At 34.4% G+C, this 20807-nt stretch overlaps 1 protein-coding gene across 3 annotated transcripts; it reads right to left on the bottom strand.

The window, feature by feature from the left end:
• Positions 8777-19554, bottom strand: LOC109346121 (exocyst complex component EXO70A1-like). 3 transcript variants are annotated; one of them, XM_019585512.1, is made up of 13 exons: positions 19166-19554; positions 18852-18947; positions 17051-17256; positions 16197-16451; positions 14516-14654; positions 14217-14429; positions 12821-13026; positions 11271-11468; positions 11075-11174; positions 9895-10007; positions 9653-9799; positions 9029-9162; positions 8777-8889 (listed from the first exon to the last, which is right to left on the bottom strand). In XM_019585512.1, the coding sequence occupies exons 1-12, from the start codon at positions 19328-19330 to the stop codon at positions 9045-9047; spliced, it is 1956 nt and encodes a 651-aa protein (XP_019441057.1). In that variant the 5' UTR covers positions 19331-19554; the 3' UTR covers positions 8777-8889; positions 9029-9044. The 3 variants fall into 3 exon arrangements, with proteins under 3 accessions (XP_019441057.1, XP_019441056.1, XP_019441055.1); XM_019585511.1 differs by having other exon boundaries at positions 8807-8931; XM_019585510.1 differs by having other exon boundaries at positions 8807-9162.

Raw genomic sequence — 20807 nt, 5'->3', positions numbered from 1 at the left:
GTGCTCTAAGGCATCTTAATACAATCTTAAAAAATATCTAGGTGACTAGAGATGATAGTTCAAGCACTCAAAGAACTGATAGAAAAGATTACAAGTACTTCTAGGCAATCTAGTTCAAAGGTACATTGAAACTAACATTTTCCCTAGCAACTCTTTAACTAAGTTATTTAGCATAGTAAACAGTAAGATAATAACTTCCTATTCTCAAAAGTTAATATTAAAAATCTATTATAAAAATCTAATAGGTCAGGTGGTCACTTAAACTAATTCTATCACAATTCTAAAATTATACATTAACCCAAAACGTTTAAACTTCAAAACTTGGACAACTTTGACTATTAAACTAAACTAACTTAATTTTCTCATTCTAAACCCAATTCTAATCTTAATTCTATATTAAGAATTAATATATATTTATCTACGTAAACAAACTCTCTAATTAATACTTCTTAACAAAACTCTTTATGAAATTACTTGTTATCCAAGTAAGTTAGTTCTTATTCTAATAACTCTTATTTGCAAGGCAACTATTAAACATATATCATTCTATTATCAAGAAAATATAATCACATACATAAACACACACATATATATATGGTCCTATGTCTATCTAAGTAAGGCGCTGAAAGGAGAAATGTTACAGAAGGATGCCTTGATTATTACTTTGGTAGGAAAATCTCTTAGTGTTCAAAAAGAGATCGAAGAGAATTTGAAAATTACAAGGAGGTTTTGATATGGTTAACATGGATCATATATTTTATATGTCAAGTTTAACTATCTCAGCTTGTCTCATATTAAATGGTTTTTTATATAAAAAATTTAAGACTAAAAATGAAACTGATTAAATTAGTATATGGAAAGAGTTTATTTACTGAGGACTATTGGTTATCCAATAAAAAGAATTTAGAAAAATAATGAGTTTCACTCAAATCAAACTTTAATTATTTTTTTAAAATTAGAGCTCATCCCTTTTAAATTTTATATTTTATAGATTTAATGTTCAAAATAAATAATTTTTATATGTAATGACTCCTATTTGCGTAAACAAATTATATATAATTTATGTGATTGTTACTTCAAGCAAGTCTCACAATTTAACATTGACATTTAGTATTATACTTATTTTACTCATTATTATTTAGTATTATACCATAATTTACTCTGTGGGTATTTCTATTGTATAATGTGTGTAGTCTATGAGCTAATTTATGAAAAAATAAGAAAAATTCAAATAAATTATGATATATTGTGATTTTTAATGCTTCAAAAAATTATAATCTAATATGATTTTTTTAACTTCATATAAAATATCAAAGTTTTTTATTTATTTTTCTCTTCAAACTACTTTATTTAATTATATAGATTTTTTATTTTTTAATTATTCAAGAGTACTTGCAGACCACCTTCATGTCCATTAGCCCTTTTAAATTAGACATGGCACGAAATTTTGTCCGTTGAAATAATCGAATCATATTCGTGTTCGCTTAAATTTTTGCAGGCATGGACGGGATGGCGAGTTTGCCATCTCTACTCCCATGTGTGGATTTGTCTGGTTGAACTTTTTTAAAACAAAATTAAAAATCAAACAAAAGCTGATAAGAAACCCTAAGATGACCACCTCTAAAATTGAATCTTGGGTTTTTTATCGGCTTTTGTTTGATTTTTAATTTTATTTTAAAAAAGTTCAATCAAACAAATCCACACATGAGAGGTGATTTTTTTATAACAATAAAGGATTAAGCAAATGAGTTCTTAGCTTTGACAAACCTCGCATCCGGTCAACATTGGTGAAACGCCAAGTGAACCTTTCGAACAAGTAAAAAATAATGTATTAAAATTATTACGATTTTAATATTTATATTTTAAGTATATTTGGATGCAAAATTAAAATTATTATTATATTATCATAATTAATTTTTCTTTAGTATAGATGAAAAGAGGGAAAGTCATGATGGAAATAGAATTTTCCTTTTATAAAATCTCTAATGTTCATTCTCTTAATCTTTATTGTCCAATTTTGAGTATATGTTTAAAGAATTTTAATTAACATGTCTTAACTTCAATGAAGTGATTGTGCATTTAGCCAAACATTACCAAAAGAGGTTTACCGATCTATAAGCACTGACTTGTTTTAACTAAAGTTCAATTGTGTTAAGAAATTGTTAAGTAATACTTAATTAGGAGTAAACATAATTCAATCATATTATTGTCTTAACCTTGTCTATTTCAGCCGGAACCCAACATTCGAAAATATATATGTGCTCTCTAAAGTAGAGTTTTATTTATTTGTTTTACAACATAATTCTGATGAGATTTTCATGGAACAACTTTATATATAGTAATATCATGATTTTGTGTAGAACTTATTGAAATCACCATCACTAAACTCTATCTCAGTGTTGTTAATATTGTATCGGTCATTAAACCGGTTAGGGTACTGCTATAGTGGTATAACGGTTCAATCGGTGGTTCACTAATTAAACCACATACCGGCGAAATTAGATATAAAAATATAATATATTATTATTAATGTTGAAAAATCAATATTTTTTTCAATTTCATTAAAAAATTAATTTGAAATAAAAACTGGCTGGTATGGCCGGTATGACTGGTACGGTTCAATTAAAAACCGACCTATATGACTAGTTTTGGCCAGTTTTAATCGGTATGATTGCATGACTGGTATAATTATTGTATCGTACCGGTATTGAGACTGCTTCACCAGTTCACTGACCGACACGAACCAGTTTTTATAACACTTCCCTATTCATTATTTCTTTTAAGTTTCTTGACATTTCTCCTTGTCTAAGTTTCTACAAGAGTTTTCCATCTCTTAAAAGTGTGGAAAAAACTTTTCCACCTTAAAAATAAACTCAAACCTTTTTAGAAAAACTCATCAATAATAGTCATCATATAATGGTACATGAAAGAAACATTGAAATCCCCAAAAATTACAGTAAATATAATAAAAAATACATTTTATAAGATGAATTGCGTGGGAAACTAGTTATTTTATGTTTTCCAAAAACACAATTTTTACAAAAACTCCATATTATTGACAACATGATTACAAAAGCACTCATCATCATTCAAAGTATTCAACTAGTCTTTATCAATATACCAATTTTCCATCATTTGGCAAATATTTGCACCTTCAATTGCAATTTTAAATAAAAAATACAAAACAATTTTGGTAGAGACCAAATATTTTAAAACTCGAATAAAAAATGAATTACGTAATAGCAAAAAATGTTATTTTCCCTTTTTCTTAAAATTTATTTCATTCCTTCCCCTTCTAACAATCTAATAGACACAGAAGTCTAGAATCATTTATTATTTTAGTCCTTGTATGTGTATTTCCACACACTATCGAATTATCAAAAATCATTATATAAAGAAAATAACAACACAGTTACAAAAAGGAAGCTAAATCACATTGAAATTTGTATTAAAATATAATAACTAATAATCGTAAAGGAAACTGATGAGAACTTAAGAGATGTAATAAATTAACAGAAAGTATGCAGAGTAAGAGAGGAAAAAAAATACTAAAATTATACTTCATTCATAGCCTCCATATCACCTTAGTGATAGGTTAAATACATATAGCTTGAAAATTTAGGTTTACTATAATGGACTAGGGCTTAACAGACAGGCACAATTCTTCAGTACTTACGTTAAAAATAAAAACAACTGATTAATTTCCCATTACATAGTCACTGATCCATTTAGGCTTAAACTTGCTTCCAGTGGGTCTTGTTGAACCCTCAACTATCTCTAGGCTTGTATCATTGACCAATTCTTCAAAGGATACCATGTCCTCATGGGACTGCTGTGGAAAAATCAGCATTGGGTGGAATGCAGCTGGCAGATCTGGACGACCAGAATTATTTTGACGCCAACGTCTCTACTTGAATGGACGGTGCAGAATTATGTTGTGTAGGAGAGTGAAAAGGTACACGTTTTGAGGGGTCCAAGGCACTATTTGATGCAGACTTTATGAGGCTCCTTAATGGCAAGCTTGGACTGTGCAGTAAATTATGTGGCTCAGCTTGCATATCAACATCTAACAGTCCTTGTTGAAGTGGTTGCACTGCCCAAGAATTTTCACTTTCAAAATGGGTAGAAGTACATTTATGAGAATCATTATTTTGGTTCTCATTTACCAAAACCGAATTCCCATTTTCTCTTCTCATAGGCACATATAATACCCATTCTTCCTCAACCAAGACTCTTAAGTCTGTGTTCTTCTCTTTTACACATTCTTCTCCCTTACTTTTCATTACTCCTTCATGCACTAGAGGATAATGAACTTTAGGTTCTGGTGCCATATCACTTGAAACCGAGATGATGTTTTGAGGGCAAATAGAGTTTGTTTCATTCAAACTTGTCGGTTGTGATGGTTCTTCATTGACCACCATGGAGAAACAATCTTTTGGGAGATTCACGAACTGGCTTGTTGGGTCACCGTGAAAACGTCTCAATAATGAGACGTGAAACACTGGATGTAGGCGAGTCGTGGCTGGAAGGGCTAGTTCGTAGGCCACCGAGCCTATCCGGTTCGTGATTTGAAAGGGCCCAAAGAATCGGCGGCCTAGTTTATGTGAACGTCGTCTTGCAAGTGAGTTCTGACGATGGGGTTGTAGACGTAGCAAAACCCACTCCCCCGTGTTAAAGGTAATATTTGATCTCCATGTGTCCACATGTGCTTTCATCCGTTGTTGTGCATGACAGAGGTTTTGTTTTAGTACCTCTGACATTTTTTTCCTGGTTTGCAGGGTATCGGATGAGAGGATGGGAGGTAGAACCGACAATGAAATCCTTGATGGTAGGCGGGGAACACCATATAGTGCCTCAAAAGGTGACAAGTTGAGAGAGGAGTGGTGGTTGGTGTTATACCAATACTCGGTCAAAGCAAGGTGAGAAAACCATTTAGTAGGTTGAGCCCCTATGAAACAGCGTAGGTAGGTTTGGAGACCTCTGTTCACAACCTCAGTTTGTCCATTAGACTGAGGATGATAAGATGTGTTGTAACACAACTTCGTTTCGAGGAGCTTGAACAGTTCCTTCCAGAATTTGCTTACAAATAGTTTATCTCGGTCTGAGACTATGCTTTTTGGAACCCCATGCAGTTTACATATTTCATTAAGAAATCGGTTTGCTAGTGTTTCTGCCGAAAACCGAGATGGAAGGGCAACAAAATGTGCATACTTGGTTAGACAGTCAACAATCACCCAAATCACTGTATGGCCATATGACAAGGGTAAGTTTGTTATGAATTTCATTGATAATTCCTCCCATACTTTGTCTGGAATAGGTAGAGGCTGTAATAATTCTTGATAATTTTTTGGTAGGTACTTGTTATACTGACAAATGGTGCAGTCTCAGATGAATTGTTTGAGCTGTTTAGCCACACCGGGCCAGTAACAAGAAGCTGTCAACCGAGCCAGGGTCGGTTTCCAACCAGAGTGCCCAACGGAAGGAGTCTCGTGAAATTCTTTCAGCAATGACACCCGCAGATCACCCATATCAGGTATAAACATCCTATTCTGATAAAACAAGAGACCTTGAGAAAAATGAACCTTGTTCCATTTTGCATCTGACTATTTGTTTATGATCAATTTATGGCCATCTGGGGAGCTAAAGAAGGTACAGATCTGTTCAATGATTAGCGGAAATGAAGAGGACAAGGCACAGTAGGAGGTAGTGTCATCACCTTGGCAGCATGATAATGCATCTGCAACCCGATTTGAGATACCAATTCTATACCTAATGTCAAATTCGAAACCAATTAGTTTTGTAGCCTATTTTTGTTGTTCTGGGGTATGAAAACCTTGGGTTATTAAGTGTTTGAGGCTCTGTTGATCTGTGTATATGTGAAATTTTATGCCAACCAAGTACTGACGCCATTTCTTTACAAATTCTGTGACTGCGAACATCTCTCAGATATAAGCAGATGCATGTTGCATGTGGAGGGACATTTTCCAACTAAAGAATGCAACTTGATGACCCTCTTGAAAGAGAACAACACCAATGGCCACCGCTGAAGCATTAGTTTCTACTACAAATAGTTTAGAGAAATCTGATAGATTGAGAACCGGTGTAGTAGTCATAGCATGTTTTAATTTTGTAAAGGCATCTTGTGCCGCTATCGTCCATGGGCTAGTACTAGGTGTGATGATTCCATCCTTTAACATATTTGCAATCATGTTTGTCATTGCTTCTTTTTTAGAGTGAGGGTAACGATAAGGCTTTACGGAAATTGGGGTAGAGTTAGGGAGTAGGGTTATGGAGTGGTCATGAGGGCTATTTGGGGGAAGTCCGTGAGGAGGTTGGAATATGTCTTTATATTTTGTGAGGAGAGTGGTTATTGGTGGGTGGGTTTGAATAGGTTGTTCTTGAGAAGGTTCTGTTGTGTTTAGGAGTGGAAGAAATATGAGAGTATGCAGAGAAGCAATCGAATCAGTGTGAATTAGGCGGGTCAGTTGGTGCAATGAGGATTGTGTAATAGGGGTTGTATTATCCCCTTGGAGAGTAAGAGTATATGTACCCACCTGGAAGGTCATAGAGGGTACTGCAAAATTTGATATCACCGGGCCTAAGGTACGCAACCATTCAATGCCCAATATTACATCAGCACCCTTAATAGGTAGTAAATAAAATGGGATATGAAAAAGTTTGTTTTGTAGTAAGATAGGAGTATCAGGACACAAACCAGTACAATAAATGTGAGCACCATTACCAACCATAACTGGAAATTGAGGGCTAGGTGTGACATTTAGCTGTAAGTGGTGAGCTAAACGCGGTTGCAGAACATTGTGTGAACTACTAGTGTCTACCAACACTGTAACATCATGTCCAACAATTGACCCGGTAAACCGAAGGGTTTTTGGGGAGGGTTGGCCTTCGAGGGCTTGTTCAGATAACTAGAAATGGATAAGTTCCTCAGTTGGAGGAACTTGTTCACCTTCTACAGGTTCCAAAGAAATCAACAAATCTTTAGTGGTTTCCAATGACTCATCCACTAAGAGCACTAAAGATTGTTTACCTTGACATTTATACCTTGGTAGGTATTTTTTATCACAATTATAGCACAGTCATTGTGCTCTTCTGTCCTGCATTTGTGCAATGGTGAGACGCCTAATTGGCATCGTCGAAACTGAGTTGTGTGGGCTAGTTGGGGGATGTGGGTTGGGACGTTGGTTTGTGAGTGAAAAATTGTTATACCGAAATGGTCTCTGAAATGCTGGTTTGGAGTCCTTGATCTTAGATTCAACCAGTTTCGCTAATCCCAACACTTCGACAATGGAAGTTGGTCTTAGAATAGCCAATCCACGCCTAATCTTAGGCAACAACCTCGATAGAAAACAATTGAGAATGATATCGGGTGATAGACCCCAGATTCTGTTGTTGATTTTCTCAAATTGTTGTTGGTATTCTGCAAAAATCCCGGTCTGGCGGAGCTTAAACAGTTCTGCTTGATGGTTTTGGTATGTTGATGGACCAAAACGAATCTCCAGGGACCGGGTAAAGTTCTCCCAATCAGTGATGCTACCATTGAAAAAGGCTCATTTAAACCAACTTAATGCTTCACCTTTCATATAAAATGAAATAATATGGAGCCGCTGGTCAATTGGGACTTGATAGAGCTAGAAAAATTGTTCTGCTTGGAACAACCAATCAAGTGGCTCCGAACCATCAAAGGGCATGAGTTAAAGTTTAGGAGGTCTGGGTTGGTTAGGTGGGCAAGTCATAGGGCCCATGGTGGGACGGTTATAGGTGTGGTGGGGGTTAAAAAAAGGTGGGACAGGTGTGTGGGCAAAAGGTGGGTATGGGGAGGGTATTTGTGGTGGTGTGTGGGATGGGGAGAAATGTGGGTTGTTGATGTGGGAAGGAGGGTTAAGGTTAGGGTTTGTAATATGGGAAGAGGAGGCCATGTTGGGTGGGTCTGGAGGTGGCAGGGGTAAGGGTGGAGGAGCAGTCATACCTGCCAGCCTCTCCGTTATGGCACGAAGAGATTCTGCTATGGCCTCATGTCTTGCATCTTGCTGCTCCTTGTTTTCATGTAATTTTTCTGCAAAAAGTTGCAATAAATTTTCATCTGTCTCCTTGTTGGAGGTCTTGGGAAGTATAGATCAAGAATGAAAGCACCAAATTGATGAGAATTTAAGAGATGTAGTAAATTAACAGAAAGTATGCAGAATAAGAGAGGAAAAAATACTAAAATTATACTTCATTCATAGCCTCCATATCACCTTAGTAATAGGTCAAATACAGATAGTTTGAAAATTTAGATTTACTTATAATGGACTAGGACTTAACAAACATGTCCAATCCTTCAGTATTTAAGTTAAAAATAAAAACAACTGATTAATGTTCCATTCCATAGTCATTAATCCATTTAGGCTTAAACTTGCTTCAAGTGGGCTTGTTGAACCCTCAACTATCTCTGGACTTGTATCAGAAACGTGTAAATAATTTAGCATAGTTAAAATTGTAATTGAAACATAAATAATGTAACCAAATCTGTTTAAACAAAGATGGAATATAAATTAAATAAATAAAGCCATCATACAAATTTTTTTTAAAAAAAAACATGCTCCCCTTTGGAATTTGATGTGATGGTATTATCACACTAATCTCCTTCCCAAAATAACAATTGTTCTTAATTGAATCTTTTTATGGACAAAATTGCCCTTATAAGGATGGACCGTCTTTCACCATACGAGATCGATTTAGGCTTAGCTTGCACAATTCTGATAATAATAATTACAGTATATCAAATTCCCTATACAAGCAATGTAAGGAAACATAGAATTCACGCTCATAAAATTTGTTGCAATATCCAAATATAATGGAATGGTAACTCCTTTTTCATTTCATTGAATTCTACAATAAGATATGAAGGTACATTCAGCCACCAAATACAATCTGGTGAATTATTATAACTGAAGTTAGAAAATAAACCAATCTACAACAAAAGGCATTAACCTCTAGATACCATTATGCACAATATAAACAGGTCTACCTTAGAAGCGATTCATCTAGCGCCTTGTTTCGTATGTGCTTTTTCCTTCGAAAAATTCGCCCAACATGTGATCTAGATCTTCCGGTGTGTATTTGATGTACTTCTGATTAGCCTTTCCACTCTCTACAAGAGACCTGAAATACAGCAGGTTCATAGCGAAATATTAGAGACATGAAAACCATAAGGCATCAAATGCAAACACATCAACCACTGAGTTGTTAAAGAGTGAATCAGAAACCATATAATGTGTAAGATGGGTTAGTTTCAAAATAAGAAAAGTTGAAGTGAGGAATACTTGCAATTCAATGTATGAAGTATAAACCCAACATTTTAACCCATTCATGTTTCATAAACAAACTTAAACTCTTATTGTATAAAAGTAACAAACTTTAACTCTTATGGTATAAAAGAAACAAACTTTAACTCTTATGGTATAAAAGAAACAAACTAACTCACAATGCTTTGAAGAATCAAAAACATTGGAATTGTTAAAGTTGGTCAATAAAGTTGAGTTGCGCAATTTCAAGGGGGTAGAGTAAAAATTACATTAAATATTAAGAAGGATATACAATATAGATAGCAATTATGCAGTTAAATTTGCAGCTAATTAATGTGAGAACACACCCAAAACGTTTCACAAACGATCTATAGGCAGGCAGCAAGACTTCAGCAACTGCAAGCTTAAGCGATTCTCGCAATTCGCTGTCAGGAACTGTCCATTGAGATTGTTTCAGATGGAGTTCCTCAAACATAACATTGAATGCCTTAAACCTGAGAGAACAATACACATTAACATGTCAAAAGATAGACAACAGAAAACACATTCCCTAAAAGGAAGTCCGAAAAGAAGAAGGCTGAAAGTTTACCTGTCTTTAACAACTGTTCTCGAAGCACCGCTGCTACTTCCAGGTCCACCATCACCAGTAACACTCCCACCGCCTGATGAGGCAAGGCCCTGGATAGATAGGCACTGAAGAATCTACCAAGGGAAAGAATCAAAGTTCAGCATTGGTGAAGTAGATTCTTAAATAATTAAAATCAATGAAGGAGATGAGTTAATAGATTACTAGACGAAAATTTTAAAATTTAAAATATGAGATGACTTAATCTCAATTTATTATCACAAAAAATTGCGGTAGATGGGAGCCTGAAAACAGCTTCTTCGCTTGCAAGGGTAAGACTGTGTACATCTACCCTCCCCGGCCCACAGTGGGTGGGTAGGGTGGGAGCCTCATGCATTGGGCCATCATTTTTTATTATTACAAAAAATGGCTCTGAAAATAAGATATTCAATCTAAATTCCAATAAATTGAAAATACAAGATAACTTCAGTTAAATTTTATACAGCAATCTGTGCCACAAAGGAAGACACTACTTCTCAACAGCCAAAATTTTAGAAAAGAGAAACAGTCCTAAGCAATCACACGCTTACAACAAGTCAACAAGAAAAGATCAAGAGTGTGTGGCAAGGCTTCCAATCACTCTTCATATATGAAACGATTTTCCCTAGACATAAACGAGAAGCTCGCTTGCTCGAACAGCATTTCAAATCACTCAATCACCTAGATCAAAACCCCTCTCTTTCTCACGCCTGCAACAAATCTGTAGGCTAACCCAATGATTTCCCCCACTAACTGCAACCCAGACAAATGGAAAACACCGGCAACTTTCTTAATCCTCTAAGGCATATATATAGGTTCAGGATTCAAAAAAGTTTCAAGAGCCTTGGCATATAACGGCTTTAAATTGATGACTTGTTTAAAAAAAGAGGAATGTGTCAGCTCAAACCTAACCCTCCAGGGACGGTGTATTTGCCAGGCTCGCCCATTTAGCCCATCATAAAATTTAAGAACAATAAACAGAAAATAGAATATCATAAAATAAAAAATATTAAAAATATCAATGTGAGAACAAATAGAACATTCACATTGAACCAAACATCAGGAAATTTTAAATCAATCTGCTCAATTTAACACACAAAAATATCCAAGTAACAACTAAGAAACCAGCAAGATATAGCTATCAGTTGTGTCACCGGAACAACACCTTTGCCCAAGCATTTCTTTTGTATTGATTTGCATGCTGCTGAACAATCCTCCTATGTCTTTGTACCCAATCATCCCCCAGCAAATCCTTCGCTTCAGACCTAAATAGAATAGGATTAGGAGAGAAAATACTGAATCTGCAGAGAATACAACTATGATTCAAAGAAGTCAAAAACTAATAGATGTAGATGACATACCTCCGAACTGATCTAACAATATAATGAATATTGTTCATGAGAAAAAGATGCGTCAATGCGATGTCTTTATACTGCTTTGATTTCCCATCTAAATTGGTTTGTAAAGCTTGCATTATGCGCATTGTTACAGATGCTAGCTGCGGAGAATCCTCTGTATCTTCAAATTCTTGGAAAAGTTGCTTCAAGGTGGACCGGTAGCTGCAAAGATTTTTAGAATTCTGATCAGGTCAAATATGTGTGTGTATATATAAGGCGAAAATCATGGCAAAATTTACACCCACACAAAGGAAAGTATATAAGCTTAAGTGTTATCCTTAAGTAGGGAAGAAAAACGGAAAGTTTGATGAGTAATTATTCTTAAATATCAAAATATGAACTAGAAGTACACAAATACATATACACACAGAGGAGAGTACACATGGTTAAGCATTATCCTTAGGTAGGGAAGAGAAACTGAATTTAATAAGTACTTTCTCTTAAATGTAAAAATACAAAATAATATCGGATTGCACAATTCCCTCATAAACATTAATAATTTATGACATGACAAATAAAACTCAGTTTGAAAAGTTCAGCTATTTCAAGATCATCAACGAGATGGTTAAGTAAAGATCTTGCAAGTTCAAAAACGTGTTTGTAAAAATCCAGACACGCTGCAGTACAATAACCGTCAAAATTACAATTAATCTCATGGGCAATCTGATACAGTAGTCTGATGCTACGAAAATATAAATTAGCATACATACAAGGAACCCTGTCACGTGCATATGCAAGGTTAATTTTGCTCCAAAACTATACTAAGACACATTTTTATATCCCAGTTTCCCATTTCATGCTAGTTAATACTATTACTTTCACAGAAAATCATCTCGTGACTATTTCCCCCAACTAGCACAGCATGTCTCGACATAAAGGGAATGTAGATTGCCTCGCTCTACAACTTTGGGGGTAGGTAGATCAAGTCCATATTTTCAGTATACTTACTCTTGATATAATAGTACAAAATAGTACCAGCAGTTTAGTATTCACATCAATAAATAGGAGTACTGCAAATAAAAGTGAATCCCACTGATAAAACACTATCAATTGAAGAGATTTGGCAAAATAAATACAACAACCAATCCTTAATCCCACTAGGTGAGGTCGGCTACATAGGCCAAACAACATATAATGCTCTATTATAAATCATTTTCATTGACTAAGCAATGATCACCAAATTTTTCCTAATCATTTCGACTATGGTTTTTTTGGCCTACGCCTTCCTCAAGGAATTTGGTTAACTTCCACTTAATCTACTTTCCTTATTGAGGCTTCTAACAGTCTCCTCCACAGATGTCCAAACAATCTCGGGCGCAATTCTACTCTCTTTTCTACATTAGAAGAAACTTCAATTTTTTTCTAATGCATATATTAAAAGGTCCTAATGATGTAAGAAAATGAATAATCAATGACTGACATCTTATTCAGCGGTGAATAAAGCAAAGAATGCAATAAATAATTTGATGGCACACCTAAAAATTGGGATCAGAAGACAATACTGATAAACTTACTCAAATATAAATTTCACGTAGTTAATGACATAGCTTGTCAAAGGATGGACAGTTCCATCTGTTATTGCAGTCTTTGTAGCATCTTTCTCAACCGCTTCTTCAAAATCTCCAAAGGTCTCCTGGGCTGTTTGTGCAAGTCGTTTTGTCAAACCCATTGCAGCTACTCTTATTTCCACGCAAGCTTTGCCTCTAAAGAGTGTTCCAATCTGCAAATTATCCGGTGATGTAGTTAATAAAAATATTATAACACCATCCCGACATGCCTAATGCTTTGCTTTAGTACAAAACAGCCACCAAAACCCACTCTTTGTCATGAATGTTAAATATAGGACATCTTTTCCAAATAACATCATTAGTACAATGGCTAATGTAAAATTCTATCCGTCAGAGTTTGAATGTAAAAACTATTGGGGAGGAAAATAACAGAGAGCATTCTAATAAGAGAACTTTCATGCATTATTTGATATGTTAGAGATACACTAAACTATTCCATGTGCCTTCACCTTACAACTTAAGCTTTTAGGAGAATTTGTTCATGGCATCAGAGCCTCTATGACCGAGTGGTCTAGAGCTCAATCCTTGTTGCTCCAATTTTTCTGAATAAAAAGTGGAATTCCAAACATGGTAAAGATAGACTTACACATTGTCCATGCTTCAAGCCTGAGGGTTATTGTCTGAGGAAGTGTTTTAGATATAAAAAGAGAGTCATTCATGTCACTTCACTTAACAGCTTAATGTTATGATCATAAAATAGCCTCCATACATTCGAAGCACCTACCATAGTTTTTATATAGTCACTAAAGACACTTCTCCCACATGTTCAGAATTTTTCTCTCCAGATCATCCATATCTCCTTAAAACTGAAAGTGACAATTCTATAATTTCATTTTTTTACGAAGATCATTTGAAGATATAAAGTGAATATATATTTCACCCTCTCCGCCCGCACACCATTGGAGATCATTTGAACATATGTGGGTGGCCCAACATTGTGTTATGCTCTGATACCATATTAGGATATTTGGGCCTAATCCCACCTCAAAAGCTAGCTCATCAGGAGAGGATTGCCCAAGTTATTGTAAATTGTGAGTGGCTCTAGGTTCATTTCTCAGCCGATGTAAGACTTTGGCACTTAACAAGAACGTTTAACCCCCAACAACTTAATTAAATTACTGGCCAGTTACTAGTCAAACAACTGAAAAGAAAACCACATATAAGTGAACTATCCAAATTAAAAGTTAATGGCATGATATAGTCAAAATAACAGGGCCATGATATATAAGGAAAAATCATGATTAATTGAAAAAGGATATAAAAAATCATAAAATGAGCCGTAAGATTTACGAAACCAATGAGCAAGACAGATAACAGTGAGACATATGAATAAAAGCCATACCTCTGAATGGAGCTCTTGCATTATTTCGTACATGTCCAAAAGCACAAATAACTTTTCTGGGGATCTCTTGCTTCTGGCAATTGCTTCTCCAAAACTAAGTAGCATAGAAACACTGTTTGTAGTAACCTCAGCAAAACACTGTTCACTGAGAGAATCAAAGCCTTCAAATATTTCATCACAAACTTTCCTTTCACCAGCAAACAACAATTTGACCTGATCATGTATAATTACATGTTTTAATGAAAATTAAAAGTAAAATAAAAAACGGAGGAAGATCATCAATTCTACAATCTTCTTACAGCTATGCGCATGAAATGAATCCAGTTTCCAATTTTGGCTTCCAAAATCTCCCATTGTAGTTTTTGAACATCCTCTGTATTGAGTTTTTCAACCCCAAGCTTTTGGAGGCTTTCTACTAATACATTAGAACGAGCCTCTCTACAAAATAGAATGGTGATAAACATGATTAAACTGCCGTAGTAATGTTAGCCATTGTTGGAACTTGGAAACATGTATTATAAGAGAAATATTATGTATTTAATTATTAGGTGTCTACATTTGTGTACAATATACACAGTAGTGACCTCAAATCATTTTATTACCATGATTAGAGATAATTGGATCCATGTATAATACAGACATTTACTGCCACATCATTATATATTCGGATTCTTTTGTGTAGTTGAAACACAGTTCAGCATATACTTCTGAATTTTTCTTACTGCCAACATTTTTTTGTTGATAAACGTACTCTCAAAATTATATTGAAAAAACTCTATGATCAAGTGGTCACCAAATGACTTTTCTTTCCAACCTAAGAAAATCTGGAAACCAAGCCTAAGCCAATCTGTTGTTTTCGCTTTCTCCCAGGGATCAGCAGCTTAAAGACACCACCCCATACAGATCGGTATGGATAAATATGGTAACATAAACATTCTCAAAATTAATGTACAAGAGTTTTTGTTCATCTCTGTGCAGATATTATAAATATGCTAAACATTTTTTCTTCAGAACATTGAGAACACCAAACTGAAACAAAATTTTCGAACTCCAGCCTAATTTGAGCTTGACACATAAGAAAAGGATGGACTAAAGATGGTTGGCCTCCTTCAGTGTGGCTGAATTTTTCTGGTTTCGAATTTTCTTTCCATCTTTTTCTTTGCTTGTCCTCTGATGTGGCTGAATGTTTCAAGGTAGATGGTATCAATTTTATACCAAGTTGAGAAAATAATGTTCTCGAAAGAGAGAAAATAAAGGTTGGAAGGGAAAATAAGAGAGAGGGATGGAGACAATATAAAAGCTGTAAGCCCGTAAGTTAAAGATCATATTGCATCTGGTTCACGCCTATATTTATACTCCAGGAAAGAGTATTAAATTGTATAGCTCAAATTAATCAGTTCTAAATTGAGCTTGTCAAAGACCAACTCTCCCGAATATAAAATTATTTGAAGTTCCGAAAAACTTTAGCCGTTAGGTCCATGAATGATTTAATATTTCTAATAGAACATATATCAAGCAATTCCTTTGAACCAATCCCCAATTAGTGACCCTTGATTTTGGGGTTGACACTTCCCTATTTCACAGGACTTTTTTTAACAGTTTCATATACCCTCGACATCCTTGAACATGATAGAAAAAAGTTGGAGTAACTCCTGTTGTAGAGAAGATGGTAAAATTGCGTCTTAGGCGGTTTGGACATGTATAGAGGAGACTGGTAGGAAGCTCTGTAAGGAGAGTAGAGAGAGACCAAGAAAATCCATCGGGAAAATGATTAAGAAACACTTAGAGATCAATGCATTGCCAATGAACATGATTTATGATAGAGCATTATGGTGTCATTTAATCCATGTAGCCGACCCCACCTAGTGCGATAAAGTTTTGGTTATTGTTGTTGTATGCTCAGTACTTTTACAATATTCAAATGTAGAGTTCTAAAGCAGACATTTTCACTGTAATAGCCAACTAAGCAAAGAGCATTACCTGTATGTGTTGAGTAACTGATGTCGATGACCAGCCTCAATCATTTGCTGAGCTAAATTATGTAGCAGCGGCAAAACTTTTGGTGGAATAAGAGCAGGTGGTTTATATACAACAGCATCAGCAATATCATGTGCCTCAGAATCGTGATTAGAATGATTCTTGCCATTAGGACCACCATCATGGGCAGGCGATCCTGATGAAGGCCGCATTGAGTTTGGAAGGCAATCAAAGAGGCACTCAGGTTCGACTGGTTTGCTGTAATCACACAGAATAAAAGTTGATTTCACAGTAACAAGAATAGAAAGGATCACAAGTTCGCTAAATAACCATATTGATAACAGCATATGCAGAATGACAAAGATGCTTCAAGGAAACCATTATCCTTTAACACAGAAAACGGTATCCCTAAATAATTTTAAGATATTTGGATGATAAATGTTAATGAGGAAACCATCATGCCTTAACAACCTAAGAACCATGGACAAATGATAAAACTTATGATAGTCATCAAGTACAAAACTTACAAGAAGAAAAAATGACCCAAAAAAGTATTAAAAAAAGCCAGGGATACAGGAAGATGTCAGCACCACACTTCAAAAAGTGTTGGACTACTGGGCTAGGAAGGTTTTTTGAAGGGAAAAATATGCAAAACATATCCAGTTGTGTCAAATGTCACAGCAATAAGTTGGAGGTACCAACTATTACAAAGGCTGCTGCTTTGGTTTAGCATCAAAGATTGATTTATATGATGAAATGTAATTTACCCGACAGGTCTAGCCATCAACAGTTAAAGTTCATGAATAAAATGAACTTTTGCTCAAACATGCCAAAAACATTAGTTAAAAAGTACAAACCTGTGAGATAATAATAGCTGCCTAAACCCATCTTCTAACTTAAAAATAGCTTTAGCTAGCAAAGTATTGGCATGGTTGATGATACCATCACTACCCTTAAAACCCTTGATATTGCCAAAAAACTGAATGTTGCTTCTCAGCTTAGCAATGGTTTGAAGATAGTTTTCCAAGCCTTCATTTGGCCCTTTGAGTATTATTGCCTCCGCCTGTGCATTGGATCAAGAACATAAATCAATTTAATTTAAAAAAATAATATAAGAAAGATATCATAATAGTAGGATATGTCTGTAGCACATATCTTACAAGGAGAAGAAGAGTCCTGAAATAGTCTTCCAGTAAATCTATTTCAAAGGTACAAAGTTTAGCACATAAGAATCAATTGGTGCACTTGACAAAGATGTCTGGATTTTATCAAGGTCCGATGGATTTTTTGAGAGGGCAACTTTTTCCCAGCATTTTTGCATGTCTTTGATGGATGCAAAAGGGCCTCTTTATCTCTAAGGTTGTGAGTTCCTTAAGGTGTGATTTTTTCTTTGATCAAAATATTTTTATTTTATTTTTTGTTGCTTCCGGACACCTAACAGTTTTGCTGTTGTTCAAGGTATTTTCTTGGCCATTTCATGTCTTTCATCTTGTTCACGAATCACATTAATCTGAGTTTTTAATGCAAAGTGAATATATTGCAAAATCATTTTTATATTTGAGAACATATATAACATCAGGAAGAGTTAGACCAGTACCCAGGAGTCCAGGACCATATATAACCCCTCTCCAATGTCATTCGGCCAATATCCAGGAACATCCAGACATATGAAAACATAAAACATCAACTAAAAAGAGTGCGCCAAACCCTCCACATATTTGACAAAGATATAACCAGGAAGTGTTCTATGCAGTTAGAGAGAAAATCAGGCTCTTCATTCGAAGAGTTAAATTGATACTTTTCTTATCGTTTAAGTTCCTATAAGAACTCTAACTCTATCATAAGTTTCACTACAATTAGCAATGCATTTGCAAATGCCCAAAGCAACACAACACATATAACATTATCATCCGAACATGAATAATTGAGTCATGCAGATAACTACATAACCCAAATCAACGAGACTTTGCATCCTACATACACTTTAATGATTGACATTAGACAGACCAATCACCTGATATGCGGTTCTCTTTGATACAGGTACGTAGTATGTTACCCTATCAAATACTGGTATATTAGGGGTATACTTAGTTGATAAATTCAGTATGTTCTTTATAATTATATTATTACTATTAATTATCAATAATTGTAATATACTTTATTTTATTTTTATTTTCTTTGATTTAATTCCTTGATATTGACCAGTATGGTTTCTATAGCTCCTTCCACAGCCATATCGTCTAGGTTTGAATCAATTCTTGTTTCACCATACAAGAAACACCCTAGGATATATTTCTTTCTTGTTTGTTGTAACTCATTGATGTAGGTGAGTGACCATCACCAATTACTCTTCCTTTCTTTATTCTTTCTTTAACTTAAATTATAAGTAAAAATCTGGTTTGTTCCTTATAGGGAACTGGTTCACAGAAGAACCACGAATTGGTGCTCAAGACCAAATTCGAAGTTCTGTAACAAAATGAGAGAATTGTGTTTGAATGGTATAGACAATGTCATTTTGTACCTTTAATGTATGACATGGACAGATTTAATTTAAATAATCAAAGAAACCTATATTATAAGAAACAGATCATGGAGTTTAACTCAACAATACAAAATCAGCATAGAATAAAGTAAAACCATGGTAACAACAAAACCAACCTGACGAAATTGATCAAAGCGAGCCAATAAGCCCTCTGCAGCCTTCAAAGTCTTATCAATATTCTCATGAGCTTTCCTAACAGAATGAGTCCTAACCTGAAAACCCAAAACAGAAAAGACCCAACATTTCAACAAAACTCAATTCAGATCCCCACATGACGAAAACCCAAAATTCAATGTCAACTCAAGTCAAATACAAGTCAAAACCACAAAACCCAGTTCCCAAAATCCAATTTTGAATCCAAATTCAACTCCATGATTATCCAAAACCTCTGAGATTGAGATGGGTAAGAAAAAAGGTTGATACTTGATACCTGAGTTGGGCGCATAGCGGTTTCAAGGGAAGAGAGACGATGATCAAAGGAACCAATGATGGAAACAACTTTTTCTGTGACTGTTTGGCTTCTTTGAAGAGATTCTCTCATAAGTGCTGCTTTATTACTCAACAATTCATCAGCATCAGCCACTGCAATTCCCATGGTGCTGTTGTTGTTGTGAAAAGTTTTGAATCGAAAATGTGGAAAAGAGAGAAAGTTGAAATTGTGGGTAGAATTTTTCAATTGAATTGGTAGTATTAGTAGTAGCTGTGTGTGATTTAGAATGGACCCACTGTCTCAGTTTGGATTTGCAACAACAACATTGGTTCAGGTTCATATCTTTCCTTTTACAGGGTTGGGTGTCTTTCCGACAATATAATCTTATGTTCTTAAGGCTTAACTGAGGTTTTAGAAGAGTTGGAGGATATTTTTTGAGCTCGTTTTTTGGCATGATTTATACGTAAGATGATTTTAAGGAGATATAAAACTTGAGTGTAATATATATTACCCACGGAAAGGATTGAATCCTATTTATCGATTTTAAGAAAATCTAATGTTTTGAATTAGTGAGATATCTAAACAATTTGATATTTATAGAATTGATGATCAGCATAAAGAAGGTAAAAATTTACTCTTGAAGTAAGCGGATTCTCACTCATTACCTATTAATATAAAAATTTATATATAATTATTATATCTTTCAATATTTATTTATATTATTATTTTGAAAAGTAAATTATAATTGAAAATAAATATTAGATAAACTGATAGTGTATAAAACATTTATACGTATACGTTCTTTTAACCAACGGATGTTGGTTCAAGTGGTACATGTTTGATTCCTCTCAAGCAAGGTTTCGGGTTCTAGTCTTGTAGATGAAAAAATGTCTGTTGGGAGAGTTAGTCTCACGCACCTGTAGATATTCTCAGCTCGAACAGTTGCCTCCAGCGCAATGATAGGAAACCAAAAAAAATATAAATTATTTCTAATAAAATTTATTTCAATTTATAGCATGACTAGAGATATCAGAAGGGCTGCCTCCAATTAAATTAGGTCAAAATAATAAAATATGGGTCAAATTATACTGTATTGATAAAAAACTGGATTTTATATGATTTTTTTTTTGTATTCTTCAAAATGACCCATTGCCGAATAAAATTTGAACCATATACTTATGTATAACATGATTGATTTTTAACAATTTTATCAATAATTGAGTTATTTGAGTAAATAATAATATGTATATTAATAAATTTGTTATATTTATTATAAATTATATAACTTAATTGATTTAATTATTAAATCGTTGATCCAATCGTTATATGATAACATCAGTATCCTACCAGCTATGATAAACAATATAATATTAATAATTACTCACATAAGTATCTCATCTAAAGTAGGTAGTTGAAAATTCTTAAAGTAATTTTTTATTTTTTATTTATAAGCTTATTAGCTTATCTCCATATGGTTAATTAAAGAATATAATGAAATAAAATTATAGTATAAACTCTGATGTAATCTATATACTATAATGTTCCACCACATCATCTCATGACATGTTGATAAAGCAAACCATAACTGCACGATTATGTCGCTAAGTAATAAAATATTGACCCTATGAGGATTAGAAAATTC

The sequence above is a fragment of the Lupinus angustifolius genome, chromosome LG04 (genome assembly GCF_001865875.1).
Source record: "Lupinus angustifolius cultivar Tanjil chromosome LG04, LupAngTanjil_v1.0, whole genome shotgun sequence".
NCBI lineage: Eukaryota > Viridiplantae > Streptophyta > Magnoliopsida > Fabales > Fabaceae > Lupinus > Lupinus angustifolius.
The sequence above is the reverse complement of the archived record's forward strand: the minus strand, read 5'-3'. Positions and strand labels throughout refer to the sequence as shown.

Coding starts and splice junctions, on each gene's coding strand:
- LOC109346121 (XM_019585512.1), bottom strand. CDS start 19,330: ATGGGAATTGCAGTGGCTGATGCTGATGAATTGTTGAGTAATAAAGCA. Junction 18,948..19,165: donor CCGCTATGCGCCCAACTCAG/GTATCAAGTATC, acceptor TTGGGTTTTCAG/GTTAGGACTCATTCTGTTAG. Junction 17,257..18,851: donor GCTTTGATCAATTTCGTCAG/GTTGGTTTTGTT, acceptor TCCAATGCACAG/GCGGAGGCAATAATACTCAA.